Genomic DNA, 18,405 nt, shown 5'->3' on the forward strand with positions numbered 1-18,405 from the left:
GATGAGCCCTCTTGCACGGATTAAAATCGTTAACCGGGGGTCCACTGTACTTGCAACATCTGCCACATTGCTCCTCTATCCACTCTATCATATGCCTTTTCTAAATCCAAAAATGCAATAAAAACTTCCCTACCTTTATCTAAATACTGTTCACATATATGCTTCAATGTAAACACTTGATCTACACATCCCCTACCCACTCTGAAACCTCCTTGCTCATCCGCAATCCTACTTTCTGTCTTACCTCTAATTCTTTCAATTATAACCCTACCATACACTTTTCCTGGTATACTCAGTAAGCTTATTCCTCTATAATTTTTACAGTCTCTTTTGTCCCCTTTCCCTTTATATAAAGGGACTATACATGCTCTCCGCCAATCCCTAGGTACCTTCCCCTCTTTCATACATTTATTAAACAAAAGTACCAACCACTCCAACACTATATCCCCCCTTGCTTTTAACATTTCTGTCATGATCCCATCAGTTCCAGCTGCTTTACCCCCTTTCATTTTACGTAATGCCTCACGTGCCTCCCCCACACTTACATTCTGCTCTTCTTCACTCCTAAAAGATGGTATACCTCCCTGACCAGTGCATGAAATTACTGCCTCTGTTTCTTCCTTAACATTTAAAAGTTCCTCAAAATATTCTCGCCATCTACCCAATACCTCCATCTCCCCATCTACTAACTCCCCTACTCTGTTTTTAACTGACAAATCCATACTTTCCCTAGGCTTTCTTAACTTGTTTAACTCACTCCAAAATTTTTTCTTATTTTCATTAAAATTTCTTGACAGTGCCTCTCCCACTCTATCATCTGCTCTCCTTTTGCACTCTCTCACCACTCTCTTTACCTTTCTTTTACTCTCCATATACTCTGCTCTTCTTATAACACTTCTGCTTTGTAAAAACCTCTCATAAGCTACCTTTTTCTCTTTTATCACACCCTTTACTTCATCATTCCACCAATCACTCCTCTTTCCTCCTGCCCCCACCCTCCTATAACCACAAACTTCTGCCCCACATTCTAATACTGCATTTTTAAAACTATTCCAACCCTCTTTAACCCCCCCACTACTCATCTTTGCACTAGCCCACCTTTCTGCCAATAGTCGCTTATATCTCACCCGAACTTCCTCCTCCCTTAGTTTATACACTTTCACCTCCCTCTTACTTGTGTTGCCACCTTCCTCTTTTCTCATCTACCTCTTACTCTAACTGTAGCTACAACTAAATAATGATCCGATATATCAGTTGCCCCTCTATAAACATGTACATCCTGGAGCCTACCCATCAACCTTTTATCCACCAATACATAATCTAATAATGAGTGAGCGTGTTAAATAGGAGTGAAAGGAGATGAATGGTTTTTGGGACCTGATGAGCTATTAGTGTGTGAACAGGGTAATATTTTGTGAAGGGATTCAGGGAAACAGGTTAGCCAGACTTGAGTCCTGGAAATGCGAGATACAATGCCTGCACTTTAAAGGTGGTGTTTGGGACATTGGCAGTTTGGAGGGACTTCTAAACTGTCGTATCTGAGCACCTCTGCAAAGACAGTGATTATGTATGAGTGAGATGAAAGTGTTGAATGATGATGAAAGTATTTTCTTTCTTTTTGGGTCACCCTGCCTCAGTGGGAGATAGCCAATGTGTTAAAAAAAAAAATCTTGTTTATAAGAGTGACAAAGAATAATTTATCCTACCTTAAATTCTTGGTTCTCTTGCTTGTTGATGAAGTATTAAGAAAAAATTATGAGAGTCATGAGCAGCAGACAACTGTGAGTCACTTATTAGTGTGTTATTAGCTGATGGATGTGGGTTGGTTGTCTCCTGAGAACAAGCGGGCCATTGCAACATATGTGGTATTGAGTTAAAGTCAGCAATCTACCTTCCCCCAGGCCACAAAAATCTTGGAACAGACAAGTTTTTATGCCTGGCCTACCTTCTTAAAATTTTTAGTGTGTAAACTAAGGCAAAACTAAGTACCAATAATTTGTGAACATAAATATGAACAGTCCTGTAGTTGTTTTACATGATGGTAGAACTGATGGTTTCTGATTTCTGTCTCGTAAACACGTAATATTTCAGGTAAGTCTTGCTACTTCTACTTACACTTAGGTCACACTACACATGCATTTACAAGCATATATATACACACTCCTCTGGGTTTTCTTACTAGTTCTTGTTCTTGTTTATTTCCTCTTATCTCCATGGGGAAGTGGAACAGAATTCTTCCTCCACAAACCATGTGTGTCATAAGAGGCGACTAACATGCCAGAAGCAAGGGGCTAGTAACCCCTTTTCCTGTATACATTACTAGAGCGAGGGTCTTGGCAAGAGGCGTGGAGTTAAAATATAAATAATCACACAAAGTGGGAGTTGTCACAGTTGCTCTTTGCTGATGACACTGTGCTCTTGGGAGATTCTGAAGAGAAGTTGCAGAGATTGGTGGATGAATTTGGTAGGGTGTGCAAAAGAAGAAAATTGAAAGTGAATACAGGAAAGAGTAAGGTTATGAGGATAACAAAAAGATTAGGTGATGAAAGATTGGATATCAGATTGGAGGGAGAGAGTATGGAGGAGGTGAATGTATTCAGATATTTGGGAGTGGACGTGTCAGCGGATGGGTCTATGAAAGATGAGGTGAATCATAGAATTGATGAGGGGAAAAGGGTGAGTGGTGCACTTAGGAGTCTGTGGAGACAAAGAACTTTGTCCTTGGAGGCAAAGAGGGGAATGTATGAGAGTATAGTTTTACTAACGCTCTTATATGGGTGTGAAGCATGGGTGATGAATGTTGCAGCGAGGAGAAGGCTGGAGGCAGTGGAGATGTCATGTCTGAGAGCAATGTGTGGTGTGAATATAATGCAGAGAATTCGTAGTTTGGAAGTTAGGAGGAGGTGCGGGATTACCAAAACTGTTGTCCAGAGGGCTGAGGAAGGGTTGTTGAGGTGGTTCGGACATGTGGAGAGAATGGAGCGAAACAGAATAACTTCAAGAGTGTATCAGTCTGTAGTGGAAGGATGGCGGGGTAGGGGTCGGCCTAGGAAAGGTTGGAGGGAGGGGGTAAAGGAAGTTTTGTGTGCGAGAGGCTTGGACTTCCAGCAGGCATGCGTAAGCGTGTTTGATAGGAGTGAATGGAGACAAATGGTTTTTAATACTTGACGTGCTGTTGGAGTGTGAGCAGGGTAACATTTATGAAGGGGTTCAGGGAAACCGGCAGGCCGGACTTGAGTCCTGGAGATGGGAAGTACAGTGCCTGCACTCTGAAGGAGGGGTGTTAATGTTGCAGTTTAAAAACTGTAGTGTAAAGCACCCTTCTGGCAAGACAGTGATGGAGTGAATGATGGTGAAAGTTTTTCTTTTTCGGGCCACCCTGCCTTGGTGGGAATCGGCCAGTGTGATAATAAAATAATAAAACAAAATTACTAGTTAAAAAAAGAAAATTTTGTTTTTCTTTTTGGGCCACCCTGCTTCGGTGGGATACGGCTGGTTTGTTGAAAGAAGATGAGAAGAAATATGAACAGCATTTTACTGAAAATACCGTATGAAGATGTACACTATCAGAGTTCTTACTGCCCTTTTATCTACATACTACTGACTGAACAATTAAATACTCACCAGCACTCTGGTTTGGGGATCACCTTATCCTCATCCTTATACTCTTCATGCATTAGTTCATCTTTTTCAGTAAGAACATGGCGGCCAGGTATTACCTGAAAGAACATAAGAGGTAAAATACACTGCTGTCATTTTGTCCATCAATACGTTAATTTCGACTGATCATTTTTTTTTTAAACACTGGCTGTCTCCCACGAACACAGGGTGACCCAAAAAAGAAATACTTTCACCATCATTCATACACTCACTGTCTTGTCAAAAGCGCACAGATACGACAGTACAGATGTCCTTCCAAACAGGAAACATCCTCACCCCTCCTTTTAGAGTGCAGGCACTATACTTCCTCTCCAGGACTCGAGTCCGGTTTACAAAATGTCACCTTACTCACACTCGAACAGCTCGCCAGGTCCCAAAAACCATCTGCCTCCACTCATTCCTATCTAACTCGCTTACACATGCCTGCTGGACATGTCCAATATTACATCACTACAATATTTATCCAGTACAAAACACTTTTCCTGAAAAAATTGTCTCTTAGAAACACCCTACATCTCATATGCCAAAGGTGTACAGAAAAAAATAGTGACTAGAGAAGACAGATAATCACTGTCACATGATATCTTCTCCAGTGAGCAAAAGAAATGCAGAGTACTATTTAATGGAAATACAGTGGACCCCCGCATAATGATCACCTCCGAATGCGACAAATTATGTAAGTGTATTTATGTAAGTGTGTTTGTACGTGTATGTTTGGGAGTCTGAAATGGACTAATCTACTTCACAATATTCCTTATGGGAACAAATTCGGTCAGTACTGGCACCTGAACATACTTCTGGAGTGAAAAAACATCGTTAACCGGGGGTCCACTGTAATTAGAGATGATTTCATACCTTGGGTGTGAAATGTAGATAAAACTAGGGATGGGATGATGCAAATTTTTGGCCAAAATTTTGACTCGCCAATACTTATACTACTAAGCTTCAGGCCAATACTATCAGAATTAGTCGATACCACCAATATCAATACTTTGGTAAACCCCTAGATGAAACTAAGCATTTAACCCTTTCGGTGTTGGTCTCATTGTATCACGGCTTTGAAGCCAGTGTCAGTCCCTAGTACAATGCCATGAACTCAGCTCACTCAACTAAGCTGTGACCAGTAAATTTGAGCCTAGATATGAGATAATGGGTCTATGTGGTAAGTGTGCACCATATAAAAAAATCCTGCATCATGCAGTGCACTAGGAAAAAAACTGCAACCATGTTTTCCATTTACAACAGCAACTTTGCAGTGTATTTTCATATGGCTTTTATGGTTGTATTCTCGGTTTCTTGGTCTTATTTGATAGAATGGAAGATATACAGTGGAACTTTGGCTTACAAGTGTCCCAACATACGAGTTTTTTGAGATACGAGGCATCGCTATGTCAATTATTTGCTCTGAGTTACAAGCCAACATCCAAGTTAGGAGCCAGCTCCCCCTCAACTCAAAACCTGCACACCTCGATTGTTTATCTATGATTTCATGCTTTAATTCCATGGAAATCATCCTCTTTTTCTTCTCAGTCCTGTCCTTTACACTTACTTCCTTAGGACCCATGCTTAGAAAAATGAAATTTGGCCAAATGACTGTAAAAAATGTAAGTGAAGCATGAGAGATATACTCCCACATTGAGGTAAACAGTGCACTGAATTGGTGGCGTTCTGAAGCTTTCATCATTATTATTATTACATATGTATTATTATTATTACAATGGAACCCCAAGTTTCGGCCATAATCCATTCCAGGAGCTAGGCCTAGAGTTGAAATGGCCTAAAGTCGAAGCAATATTTCCCATAAGAAATAATGTAAAACCAATTACAGTGGACCCTCGTTTTTCGTAATTAACCCTTTGAGGGTTTTCGTCGTACTAGTACGTCTTACGCGTAGGGGTTTTTGACGTACTAGTACTCATAAATTCTAGCGGCCTCAAATCTAGTGGGAGAAAGCTGGTAGGCCTTCATATGAAAGAATGGGTCTATGTGGTCAGTGTGCACAGTCTAAAAAAAATCCTGCAGCACACAGTGCATAATGAGAAAAAAAAAACTTTGACCATTTTTTTTGAATAAATCAGCGACTTTGCAGTGTATTTTCGTATGGTATTTATTGTTGTATTCTAGTTTTCTTGGTCTCATTTTATAGAATGGAAGACATATTACAGAAATAGAGATGATTTTGACTGGTTTTACAAAGAAAGGTGCCTTGAAATTGAGCTCAAAGTAGCAGAAATGTTCGATTTTTACCAAACTTCAAAAGTAAACAAATCGTGCCAAGCGTGCAATACACGTCAACTGGTGAGTCTAATATTCTTTCACAAGTGCACCAATAATATTTATACCATTTTTTACACTAATGCAGTAGTCTGCATAACAGTAAATCTTATATTTTTTGTGAAAATAAAAATTCAAAGTGGAAAGCAAAAGAATATAAGAGGGGCCTTGAGACGTGAATAATGACTAGAGGAAATGTCATTTTAGTGCCAGGAATGTCTTTCTTGTTTATTCTGGACCCTATTCCGAAATTGGCATCTTTTGAAATTTGTGTGAAATTGGCAAAATTGCTAAATTCTGACCACTGTACTGGATAGTTGAATTTCATAAATGAGTGGTTTCTTGCACCCATTCGATAGAAAAAATGGAGTTCTAGCGAAATATTCATGTTTTTTGTCGACTAGTACAGTGAAATTGGCCGAAAATGGGGCTCAAAGTGGGCAAAATCGCCGATGCGTAAACATCGCCGAGACCGCTAACTTTGCGAGAGCATAATTCCGTAAGTTTTCTATCAAATTTCAAACTTTTGGTGTCTTTATGATTGGGAAAAGATTCTCTATCTTTTCATAAGAAAAAATAATTTTTTTTTTTTTTAAATTTGGCCGACCCTGAGAACGAGTTTCGGAGAGGGCCTGTCGACCCTCAAAGGGTTAATTCGTTTCAGAGAGTGTGACTATTATCGAAATTGACGATTTCGATAAGAAATAATGTAAATCCAATTAATTCGTTACAGACACTCAGAAGTTTCAACAAAAAAATTTTTTTTACCTTAAAAATAGATTTATATGCACAAAAGAATGAACATTAAACATGACAGTTACCTTTATTGAAGGCTGTTGTTGATGAATGGAAGACAGGGAGGAGGAGAGAGAGGGAAGAGAGGTTATTGTTTGGAAGGGGAATTCCCCTCCATAAGGACTCGAGGTCACTTCAGGGGTCACTTCCCTAGCTTACATAAAGATTTACATGCAGAAAAGAATGCCAAATAAATGTAAAGCACTAATAAAATGTATAAATGAACATTTAACATCACACCTACCTTTATTGAAGACTCTTGTTGGTGTATGGCAGACGGGGCAGAGTGAGGAAGGCGAGTTTATTGTTAGAGAATATGACACTACTATCAACTCTACGGCTTATGTAACTATCACAATTCAAATAACATGACATAATAAACAATATTAATAACATAGAAACATGAAATATACTCTAGAATGAGTAAAATAAGCCATTATGAATGTCACAAGAGGTGTTCTGTTGTTGTTGTTGGGTATATAAGGGCTACTGTGGGCATAAGCCATTCATAATGTTGGTGAAGCAGCAGCTGAGGCGGCAGTGTTTTCTGTAGCCCTATATAACTCTAACAACATTGGAGGAGTTAGTAGAATTGCTGAATCACTGAAGAAGGCACCCTCTACCACCATCACAACCACTACCACCCTCTACCACCATCACTACCACCTTCTACTACTATCACAACTGCTACCACCATCACTACCACCTTCTACCACCATCACTACCACCCTCTACCACTATCACAGCCACTACCACCCTCTACCACCATCACTACCACCTTCTACTACTATCACAACTGCTACCACCATCACTACCACCCTCTACCACCATCACTAACACCACCACTTTCATATTTTTCTATTAACTTTTTCTTAAATTAGGCGTGTTTCTCACATTCTTTACCAAAGGGCTGGCAGTAGAAGCTTTTTTTGGAGCCATGGTGACTTATTTAGCAGTTGCAAGCACTAAAATGAATGGAATATTATGAAATGTATCATATGAACTTGTGGAATCATCCTCACTCACTGATAAATGGGAATGGAGTGTGAGGCGGCTCGGGGCCGTGTGTACCCATCCCAGACAAATGACTATTTGCGAGTCAATGTTTTGACGTAAAAAACGTTACGATTTAGGAAAATTACGACTTTCGAGCCTTACGATTATCAAGGGTCCACTGTAATCCGCTCCACCCAAAAATATTCACAAAAAAATAAATTTTTTTAAAGAATAAATACTATGGTTTTACATATAGAAAACAATGAGAAATAAATACAAAGCATTAATTTTAATGGATAAATAAATATTTAAATAAGTTTTACTTTTACTGAAGACTCTTGTTGGTGTATGAGAGAGGCAGGAGAGTTTGTCTGGAGGCAGGACAAGATAATCCTTCAATATGACACTAATATCAACTCTGCGGCTTATTTATCTAGCAAAATTCATCTAATATGACATAATAAACAATTTTAATAACACAGAAACATGATATATACTCTTGAATGAATAAAATATGTCATATGTCTCTCTCCCCCTAACCGACGAGTGTTACTGTGTTGTTTGTTGTTGGGTGTATAAGGGCCACTGAAAGATAAGCCTTACATAGCGGTGGTGATGATGGCAGCAGAGACGGCGGTCTTGTCAGTTGCCCTATATAACTCCAATAACATTGGAGGAGTCAGTTTCGTGCCGTCCTTTTTCTATTGATTAATTGCTCAACTTACTTGCTACACTGTTAATGCTACACTTTATCGCTGGCTGGCACTATAGCCTTTATCGACTAGTGCTGCTTTAGTATCGTACATATCACAGAATCACTGAAGAAGGCACGTTCTTCCCTCTCTCTTCCTCTTCTACTTTGGTGTTTCGCTACAATTTCTTTCTTCAATTATTTCACAGTCACAATCAATAAACAAGCATTAAATACAGTGAATTTATGTGAAATGTTTGGATGAGTGCACAGGGTAATGTTCACTCAAGGATAAACAAAGCTAGACTGGCTCATGACGTGTGTGGGCAGGCGGACAGGTCTGGTATGCTGGCCAAAACGCGGGACATTTGGCCGAAAAAAAACGGTCGAAACCCAAAGCGGCCGAAACCCAGGGTTTCCTGTACAGTGGACCCCCGGTATTCGATATTAATCCATTCCTGAGAGCTCATCGAATACCGAAAATATCGAAAAGCAAATCAATTTTCCCCATAAGAAATAATGGAAATCAAATTAATACGTGCAAGACACCTAAAAGTATGAAAAAAAATATTTTACCACATGAAATATTAAGTTTAATGCAATAGAATAATTACATAACAACAATAACAATAGAATAATTGACACTTACTTTTAATGAAGATCTGGTGATGATTGATGGGATGGGAGGAGGGGAGAGTGTGGATGGTGTTAGTGTTTAGAAGGGGAATCCCCTTCCATTAGGACTTGAGGTAGCAAGTCCTTTTCCGGGGTTACTTCCCTTCTTCTTTTAATGCCACTAGGACCAGCTTGAGAGTCACTGGACCTCTGTCGCACAACAAATCTGTCCACAGAGCTCTGTACCTCCTGTTCCTTTACGATTTGTCTAAAATGGGCCACAACATTGTCATTGTAATAGTCACCAGCACGGCTTGCAATAGCTGTGTTAGGGTGATTTTCATCCATAAAGGTTTGCAGTTCAACCCACTGTGTACACATTTCCTTAATTTCTGAAGTAGGCACAATGGATTCCACAACTGGCATAGGCTTCTCAGGGTTAGCCCCAAACCCTTTCTTAATTTCCATACTAATTCTCACCCTTTTTACCACAGGGTTGGCACTAGAAGCTTTCTTGGGGCCCATGGTGAGTTATTTTGCAGAAACAAGCACCAAAAATAGTGATAATATGGAATGTACCGAATGTATCCTTAGATGCGTGCACACTGGCTGGCTTATAAACACTGGCACACACGGGGCAGTTCAGGCCACACGTGGACACGTCTCGTACGAATCGTATCGAATACCGGGTTTTCAATCGGATACCGAGGCAAAATTTTTGCATAAAAATGCATCGAATACCGATGCCATCGAATACCGGGGGTCCACTGTACAGTATTTTATTATAATAATAACGAGTGAGCTTCAGTTCCCTAAATTAATAATAATAATAATACATATGTAATACATAATAATTCAGAATGCTGCAACTAGTTGGTGCAGCCGATGGCAAAACAACTGGTAAGGAGCCTACATGTCAGATCAACCAGGCTGTGATGGATATGTGGGGCAGTGGGCCTCCAGCAGCAACAGCCTGATTGAACAGGTGAGCACCAGACGAGCCTGGCCCATGGCCGGGCTCAGAGAGTAGATATACTCTCAAAATTCTTCAAAGGTATGTTTACATCGCCGTGAGAGCAGTTCTCTCGTGCTTGCTTGCATTTTTTTTTTACAGTCCTTTGGCCAAATTTCTTTTTTCTAACCATAGGTTCTAAGAAAATAAGTGCAAAAAACAGTGCTGAAAAGAAAAAGAGGATGATTTCCATGGAATTAAAGCAAATTGTATCAGTTAAATTCGGTGATTAAACAAAACAAATTGTGTCAGTTAAGTTCAGTGATAAAGTGTAGCATTAAGAGTGTAGCAAGTTAGTTAACCCTTTCAGGGTCCCCCAGGCCCTCTCCCAGACTTGTTCTCAGGGTCGCCCAAATTTCAAAAAAAAAAAAAAAAAAAAAAAAAAAAAAAAAAAAAAAAAAAAAAAAAAAAAAAAATCTTATGAAAAGATAGAGAATCTTTTCCCGATCATAATGACACTAAAAGTATGAAATTTGATGGGAAACTTACAGAATTATGCTCTCACGAAGTTAGCGGTCTCGACGATGTTTACGCGTTGGCGATTTTGCCCACTTTGAGCCCTATTTTCGGCCAATTCCAGTGTACTAGTCGACAAAAATCATAACTATTTTGCTAGAACTCCATTTTCTCTATCAAATGAGTACAAGAAACCACCGATTTACCAATTTCAGCTATCCAATACAGTGGTCAGAATTTAGCAATTATGCCAATTTCACACAAATTTCAAAAGATGCCAATTTCAAAATAAGGTCCAGAATAAACAAGAAACACATTCCTGGAACTAAAATAACATTTCCTCTGTTCATTAGTCACGTCCCCACGCCTCTCTTACATTCTTTTGCTTTCCACTTTGAATTTTTATTCACACAAAAAATAGAAGATTTACTGTTATGCAGACTACTGCATTAGTGTAGAAATGGTATAAATACTATCGGTGCACTTGTGAAAGAATATTAGACTCACCAGTTGACGTGTATTGGACACTTAGCATGATTTGTTTACTTTTGAACTTTGGTAAAAATCGAACATTTCTGCTACTTTGAGCTCAATTTCAAGGTACTTTTCATTGTAAAACCAGTCAAAATCATCTCAATTTCTGTAATATGTCTTCCATTCTATAAAATGAGACCAGGAAAACTAGAATACAACAATAAATACCATACGAAAATACAGTGCAAAGTTACTGTTTTAATCCAAAAACAAGGTCAAGTTTTTTTTTCTCATTACACACTGTGTGCTGCAGGATTTTTTTTATACTGTGCACACTGACTACACAGACCACACAGTTTTCTCTCCCTAGATTTGAGGGCGCTAGAATTTACGACAAAAACCCTGGTGCGTAAGCCGTACTAGTACGTCCGAAACCCTGAAAGGGTTAAGTAATTAAGCGATAGAAAAAGGACGAAACGTAGGCGCTTCCACCGCCATCATCACTCGTCATATTATGGCCTATTTTATTTATTCTAGAATATATATCATGTTTCTCTGTTAATTATATTGTTTATTATATATATTAGATGAATCGTGATTGATAAATAAGCCAATAATGTCTTAATAGTAGACATGAAAATATCTTTGGATTGATTTTATTTTTCTGTAATTAGAAATGCTTCTGGAGAGTCCAAGCTGTCACTATTACAGGGAAAAGGGGAAAATAAGCATTAAGGCCAGCCCAGAGTAACTATGATGGAACAGTTAACATTCCTTATAAGAGTTCAGAAGGCTATTTGAAGTGTGGTATCTTTGTGCTTCTGGCAGAACAGCTATTAAATGAACAACAGTGAAAACATTTTTGAGCCACCCTACCTTGGTTGAAGATGGCCTAAATAATAATAATAATAAAAAATTTGTGGGTGACAGTTCTGTTTCTCCTAGGTAGTAGGTTGGTAGACAGCAACCACCCAGGGAGGTACTACCGTCCTGCCAAGTGAGCGTAAAACGAAAGCCTGTAATTGTTTTACATGATGGTAGAATTGCTGGTGTCTTTTTATTCTGTCTCATAAACATGCAAGATTTCAGGTACGTCTTGCTACTTCTACTTACACTTAGGTCACACTTCACATACATGTACAAGCATATATACATGCACCCCTCTGGGTTTTCTTCTATTTTCTTTCTAGTTCTTGTTCTTGTTTATTTCCTCTTACCTCCATGGGGAAGTGGAACAGAATTCTTCCTCCGTAAGCCATGCGTGTTGTAAGAGGCGACTAAAATGCCAGGAGCAAGGGGCTAGTAACCCCTTCTCCTGTATATATTACTAAATGTAAAAGGAGAAGCTTTCATTTTTCCTTTTGGGCCACCCCGCCTCGGTGGGATACGGCTTGTGTGTTGAAAGAAAGAAGTTCTGTTTCTATTTTTTTACCAATTTTCTGAAAAATGTCAGAAAGTGAATTGCAATATTGACAGTAGCTTTGAAATAGAAGTTATTCTACCAAACCCTAGTTGGGAAATGAGTTCGTTAAATTATCATTATCATTCAGTTCCTTAAATCAAGATCTCCTAACTGGCATCAAGGCATCTCTTATAAGAAACCTGCAAATAAAATAACTAGAAGAATCTTATGGGTTTCTCTAAGGTCCTGACAATGGATGATGTCAGAGGTATTGACAAACATAGAACCTTACCTGACTTTGTGGACTAATGCAAGCTGCAATCTGACTGCCTTGGGGGCGAGAATGAAAATACTCAGTGGATACTTCTTCACTCAGCTTCTCCACGTATCCTTCAACACGTACCTGAGTGAAATGCAACACACTTAAAAATAGCAATAAAAATATCAGTAATGATAAAAGCTCAATATGTAATATTATCTAAAGTTTTTAAGAATAGATGACCCACAAGACTAACTGCTAGTAATGGGACAATGCCAAATTTTCGACCTATACCAATTCCATCAAATTAGCCACTGATACTGGCACCAGTACTAAAACCATAAAAATTAGCCAATACCCACCAATACTGGTACTGATACCCACCAACACCAATACTATGGAACATCTCTATTAATTGCATTTGAGATGGAGAACTGTACATTTTTATCCATGACCCATGCACTTAGATAATACATTATAGTTCTTAACCCTTTCAGGGTCCGTCCCGTAGATCAACGGCTTTACGTTGAGTGTCCAAACCGTAGATCTATGCCAAAATTCTAGCACCGTCAAATTTAGCGCGAAAACGCTCATAGGCCTACATGTGAGAGAACGGGTCTGCGTGGTGGGTGTGCGCCATAAACAAAAAATCTAGGCGCCCGCATAGCATTGTGGGAACGCCGGCTCAGTTACCCTTGTTCACCATGCCTCGTCGCAAGTCAGCTCTCACTCCCCGGAAAATTGGGACTCTCCTCTTCCTATCTGATAGTTCTGACACTGATGGAAGTGGAAATGAAGACGAATTCTACGGCTTTTATCAGTTAGTGACCGAAAAGAATGACCAGGATATCGATAATAGTGCAGAAAACCCTGACGATTCTCAACCTTCTACCTCTGGTGTGGGCACTCGTGACTCACGGTCGGTTGTTCCTCATCGCAAGAGAAAACTAATATTTTCGCGTGGCCAGGCCTCTGACTTCAGTAATGATGATGATAGTGACGTGGACTGTGATTTTATTGCGCTCGACGATCATTCGAGTAGTGATAGTGAGGAATCATATTCACCAGTGAAGCGTCGGTATGTTCGCCGCCACATGCGCTCGGGTAGAGTACCCTATGCTGTGCCCAGGGGACGGAGTACATCCCGGAGTACATCCCGTGGCCCAACACCAGTTTTAGGTAGTGATAGTGAGGATGATGTGGCTACACTTGGCATGGATAGACCACAGGCATCAGTGGATGGTGTTAGTGGTGATGGTAGTGGCACCGCCATGCGTGACTCACCAGGCCACGCTGGGACCCACGCTGCTGACTCGTCAGTTCAAGGACAAAGCGGAGCGCCAGCCACCAGCCCACTACAACCACAACCACCCACACAACCAGCCTATGATGTCCAGTATCCACCAGCAAACCGTATGTGGGATTGGCAGCAAAATCCCAATTTTGTTCCCACGCCTCACCACTTTGATGACTCTCAAAGTGGAATTCTACCTACTTGTCCCCTTGGAACCACGGCCAATGAACTGGAATTCTTTGAATTATTCTTTGACCAGCCATTGATGGAAATTATTGTCAGGGAAAGTAATAAGTATTTTGAGTACACCATGGCAAATACGATCTTATCACCACAGTCAAGACTACACAGGTGGAAAGAGACGACTGTTGCAGAAATGTATTTGCTTTTTGCAACAATAATGCTTATGCCTCACGTCTATAAGCATAATATAAAAGCATACTGGTCCACAGATCGGCTAATTTCTACCCCGGTCTTCAGTGAAATCATACCAGTGAACAGGTTTATCTTACTCTTACGTATGTTGCACTTCTCTGACAAAACCAGGCCTGACAGAAGTGACAGGTTATACAAGATTAGAAATGTTTTCATGTATCTCAAACAAAAGTTCAGCATATACTTTTATCCATTCAAGAATCTTGTAATTGACGAGTCTTTGATTTTGTTCAAAGGTAGACTGTCATTCAAGCAGTATATACCGAGCAAGAGGAAACGCTTTGGTATAAAACTGTTTGTACTCTGTGATTGTGACAGTGGCCTGGTGTTGGATATTGTTGTATACACGGGTAGTAAAACATTGAAAGATACCAAGATATTATTGGGTATCTCAGGTGACGTAGTGAGAAACATGATGGCACCTTATCTTGGTAAGGGGCATACATTATATACCGATAACTGGTACACAAGCCCATTACTCAGTGATTTCATGCGAGTGAACAAGACAGATGTGTGTGGCACAGTGCGTTCTAATCGTAAACATATGCCCAGGCTCAACGCAGGTGCTCGTGGTGATGACGTGCAGGTGTTTACTGCCAATGACATCATGGCATTACGGTGGCATGACAAACGAGATGTCACATTGTTGACAACCATTCACCGTAATGAAATGCAAGACAGTGGCAAAGTTGATCGAGTGACTAATGAACGTATTCGAAAACCAGTGACAGTGATTGATTATACACAAAACATGGCTTGGTTTACAAATGTGACATGCAGATTGGTTTTGTTGACTGTGTTCGTAAGAGTTACAAGTGGTACATGAAACTTTTCTTCCATCTCATGGACATTTCAATGCTCAATGCATATAATATGTACCAAATAAAGACTGACAACAGACCACCGTATGGTGAATTTTGTTTGTCTGTTGTCAGACAACTCATAATCAAGTACCAGGTAACAACACCTGCTATACAACATGGTCCTCGAATTCCTCAGGATATACCCAAGCGTTTGAGGAGGGAAGGTGATCATTTCATAATACAACTTCCTTCAACTCAGAAGAAATTTGCTCAGAAGAGATGCATCGTCTGTGCACAAACAAAAAGACGGCAACAAAGACGCAAAGACACTCGGTTTATGTGTGAGGAATGTAAGGTGCCTCTGTGCATGGTGCCTTGTTTCAAGGAGTTCCACAAGCTCCAGCAGTTCTAAAACCATGTCCAGTGATTGTAAATATGTAAATATATGATAGAACATTAGTATTATACAAGATTTGTGCATGTTTATTGTAATAAACAACAGTGGTAAACAATAATATGATAATAACTTTAGTGCGGTTATTGTGTTCAATACAGTGAGTTTATATATATACATTATATATGGTATTGGTCTCTCAGGCCCCAAATGTTAGTAGGAATAGAAAAAAATTGGAAAAGAAAAGAAAAAACAACAAAAACCGCAAAATAATGTAATGCGCGTATGTGGAATTCGTCGATGTTGCCGCCACCACATCATTTTTGACAAACTTCTTGGCACTGTATCTCGGTAAGTACTGATCAGATTTTTTTTTTTTTGTCTTATTACCTTCACAAAAATATGCTCTTTAATTCTGTAAGAAAAAATAATTTTTTTTTTTTCAAAATTTCTTGGACACTGGAGCACCACTTCAGATTTTGGCCTTGGACCCTGAAGGGGTTAATCTAGGCAGAATTACATAGTTCTTCTCAGTAGGTAGACTCAGTGTGGACTTCCACATCCTCTGCTGTCTGTCTTTCCCATTTACTCCCATGTAATAGCTAACAAACTAATCCCACAAGTCCAGCACTATCTTTTGCTACAGTCTCTCTCAAGACATCTCTTTTGAAAATATTTAAAAATAAACTCCAAAATCAAACAGAAAAAATATTTTAAAAGCTGTCACTAGCTACAAAGCTACCAACCAATACATATTACTGGCTTCATTGTCCACTTTTTTATCCACATTAGCCAACCATCTTCCATCAATGTAAGCTGATAAAAAAAAAATCACCATAATTTATTCAATAGCTATCTTGCCAGAAGTGTTTTAACATCACAATTTATATGACCCTCCAAACAGCACCATCCCAACCTCTATCAGAGTGCAGGCACTGAACCTCCCATCTCCAGCACTTTTTTCCAGCTACCTGGGTTTCCTCAATCCTTTCTTGTTATCTTTCTCACCCTTCTACAATGCATCAAAATCTTAAATTTACTAGTCTCTACTCTCCTCAATCTAGCACACTCATACATGCCTGCTGGATGCTCAATCCACTACCTATACTTAGAACCTCCTTCATGCCTTCCTTGGATGAGCTGAACATTTCCTCTTCTCCACCCAAGATTTATATGCTATCTCTGTCATCCTTTCTAAATGTCCAAACCACTTTAACAACTCCTCCACTACTTGAATTATATATATACCTCTCATAAACCCAAATAGTCTTCTAGTTTCTGTGCTCCCAAATTTCTGCAGAATATTTGCACCACCCATTGCACTCAAACATAACATCTCCACTGTCTCCAGTCTCCTCTTCCTTCTCCTTGCAGCAATGTTTGAGGATCATGCCTCACACCCACATAAAAATGTTGATACCACTATAAACTGGTGATTTTTTTTTTTTTAACCTCCAAAGATATATTTTTTCCTTTTAACAGATGCCTGAACACACAACCTATCCCCCCCCCCTTGTCTATTCTTTGGTTCACCTTGTCTTTCGTAGATTTTATCTGCAGACATGTACATTCTCAAATATATATATACATTCACTTCCCCCACACTCCCTTCAATCTTGATATCCAGTATTTCACTACATAATTTTTTTTTATCTTTCATCACCTTACTCTTTTCTATGTTAACCTTTAATTTTAATTTTTGTTAAACACCCTCTCAAACTCCTTAACCATTGTCAGCAACCTCTCTTTCAAAGGAACTGTGCCATTGGCAAAAAGTAACTGTGACAATTTCCACTTCATGTCAAACTCATTATCTTCCAATCCCACACTTCAAGATCCTAGTACTTATTTCTTTTACAACTCCATCTATAAATTTATTGAACCAGGGTGACATCACACATCTCTGCCTAATGCCTACTTTTACTGGAAAAGTTCCCTTCTCTCTTACAAACATAACCTGAGCCTCATCACTGACCTATACATCCTCCTTCATCCTTTGAAATTCTACTTAGTTTTATCCTTATCACTTTCAAAAATAAATCTACCCAACACTTTACCTAGTATACTCAACAGGCTATTTCCCTTTTACTCTTACACAATCTTTTGCCTCTTTTCCCTAATGTATACAGAGGAACAATTCATGCTTTTTGCCAATCCTATGGTACTGTCCTTTCTTTTTATGAATATATGTACTTAAATTCTAGGTAGTAGGTTGGTAGACAGCAACTGCCCAGGGAGGTACTACCATCCTGCCAAGTGAGTGTAAAACAAAAGCCTGTAATTGTTTTACATGATGGTAGGATTGCTGGTGTCCTTTTTTCTGTCTCATAAACATGCAAGATTTCAGGTACGTCTTGCTACTTCTACTTACACTTAGGTCACACTACACATACATGTACAAGCATATATATATACACACCCCTCTGGATTTTCTTCTATTTTCTTTCTAGTTCTTGTTCTTGTTTATTTCCTCTTATCTCCATGGGGAAGTGGAACAGAATTCTTCCTCCGTAAGCCATGCGTGTTATAAGTGGCAACTAAAATGCCGGGAGCAAGGGGCTAGTAACCCCTTCTCCCGTATAAATTACTAAATTTAAAAAGAGAAACTTTCGTTTTTCTTTTTGGGCCACCCTGCCTTGGTGGGATACGGCTGGTTTGTTAGAGAAAAAAAAAAGTACTTAAATACACCGACCATTACAAAACAACATCCCTACCTGCTTTTAGTATCACAACCTTATTTTCATCCTACCACAACACTGTCCCCTTTCAGTACGCCCACCATCTTGTGTACTTCCCTGCACTTACCTCTGCCTCCTTACTCCTACAAGATTTACACCTCCCTGCC

The 18,405-nt window shown here is 39.4% G+C and overlaps 1 protein-coding gene across 1 annotated transcript in view; it reads right to left on the reverse strand.

The window, feature by feature from the left end:
• LOC128697817 (pyridoxine/pyridoxamine 5'-phosphate oxidase-like) overlaps positions 1-18,405 on the reverse strand; it is a 48,850-nt gene that overhangs the window by 10,794 nt on the left and 19,651 nt on the right. Inside the window, exons 5-6 of the mRNA XM_070090163.1 lie at positions 12,668-12,778; positions 3,625-3,719 (exon numbers count right to left, since the gene is read on the reverse strand). Of these exons, the coding sequence (XP_069946264.1) occupies positions 3,625-3,719; positions 12,668-12,778 (206 nt within the window). The remainder of the gene's footprint in view (positions 1-3,624; positions 3,720-12,667; positions 12,779-18,405) is intronic.

This window comes from Cherax quadricarinatus, chromosome 31, assembly GCF_038502225.1.
Source record: "Cherax quadricarinatus isolate ZL_2023a chromosome 31, ASM3850222v1, whole genome shotgun sequence".
Lineage (NCBI taxonomy): Eukaryota > Metazoa > Arthropoda > Malacostraca > Decapoda > Parastacidae > Cherax > Cherax quadricarinatus.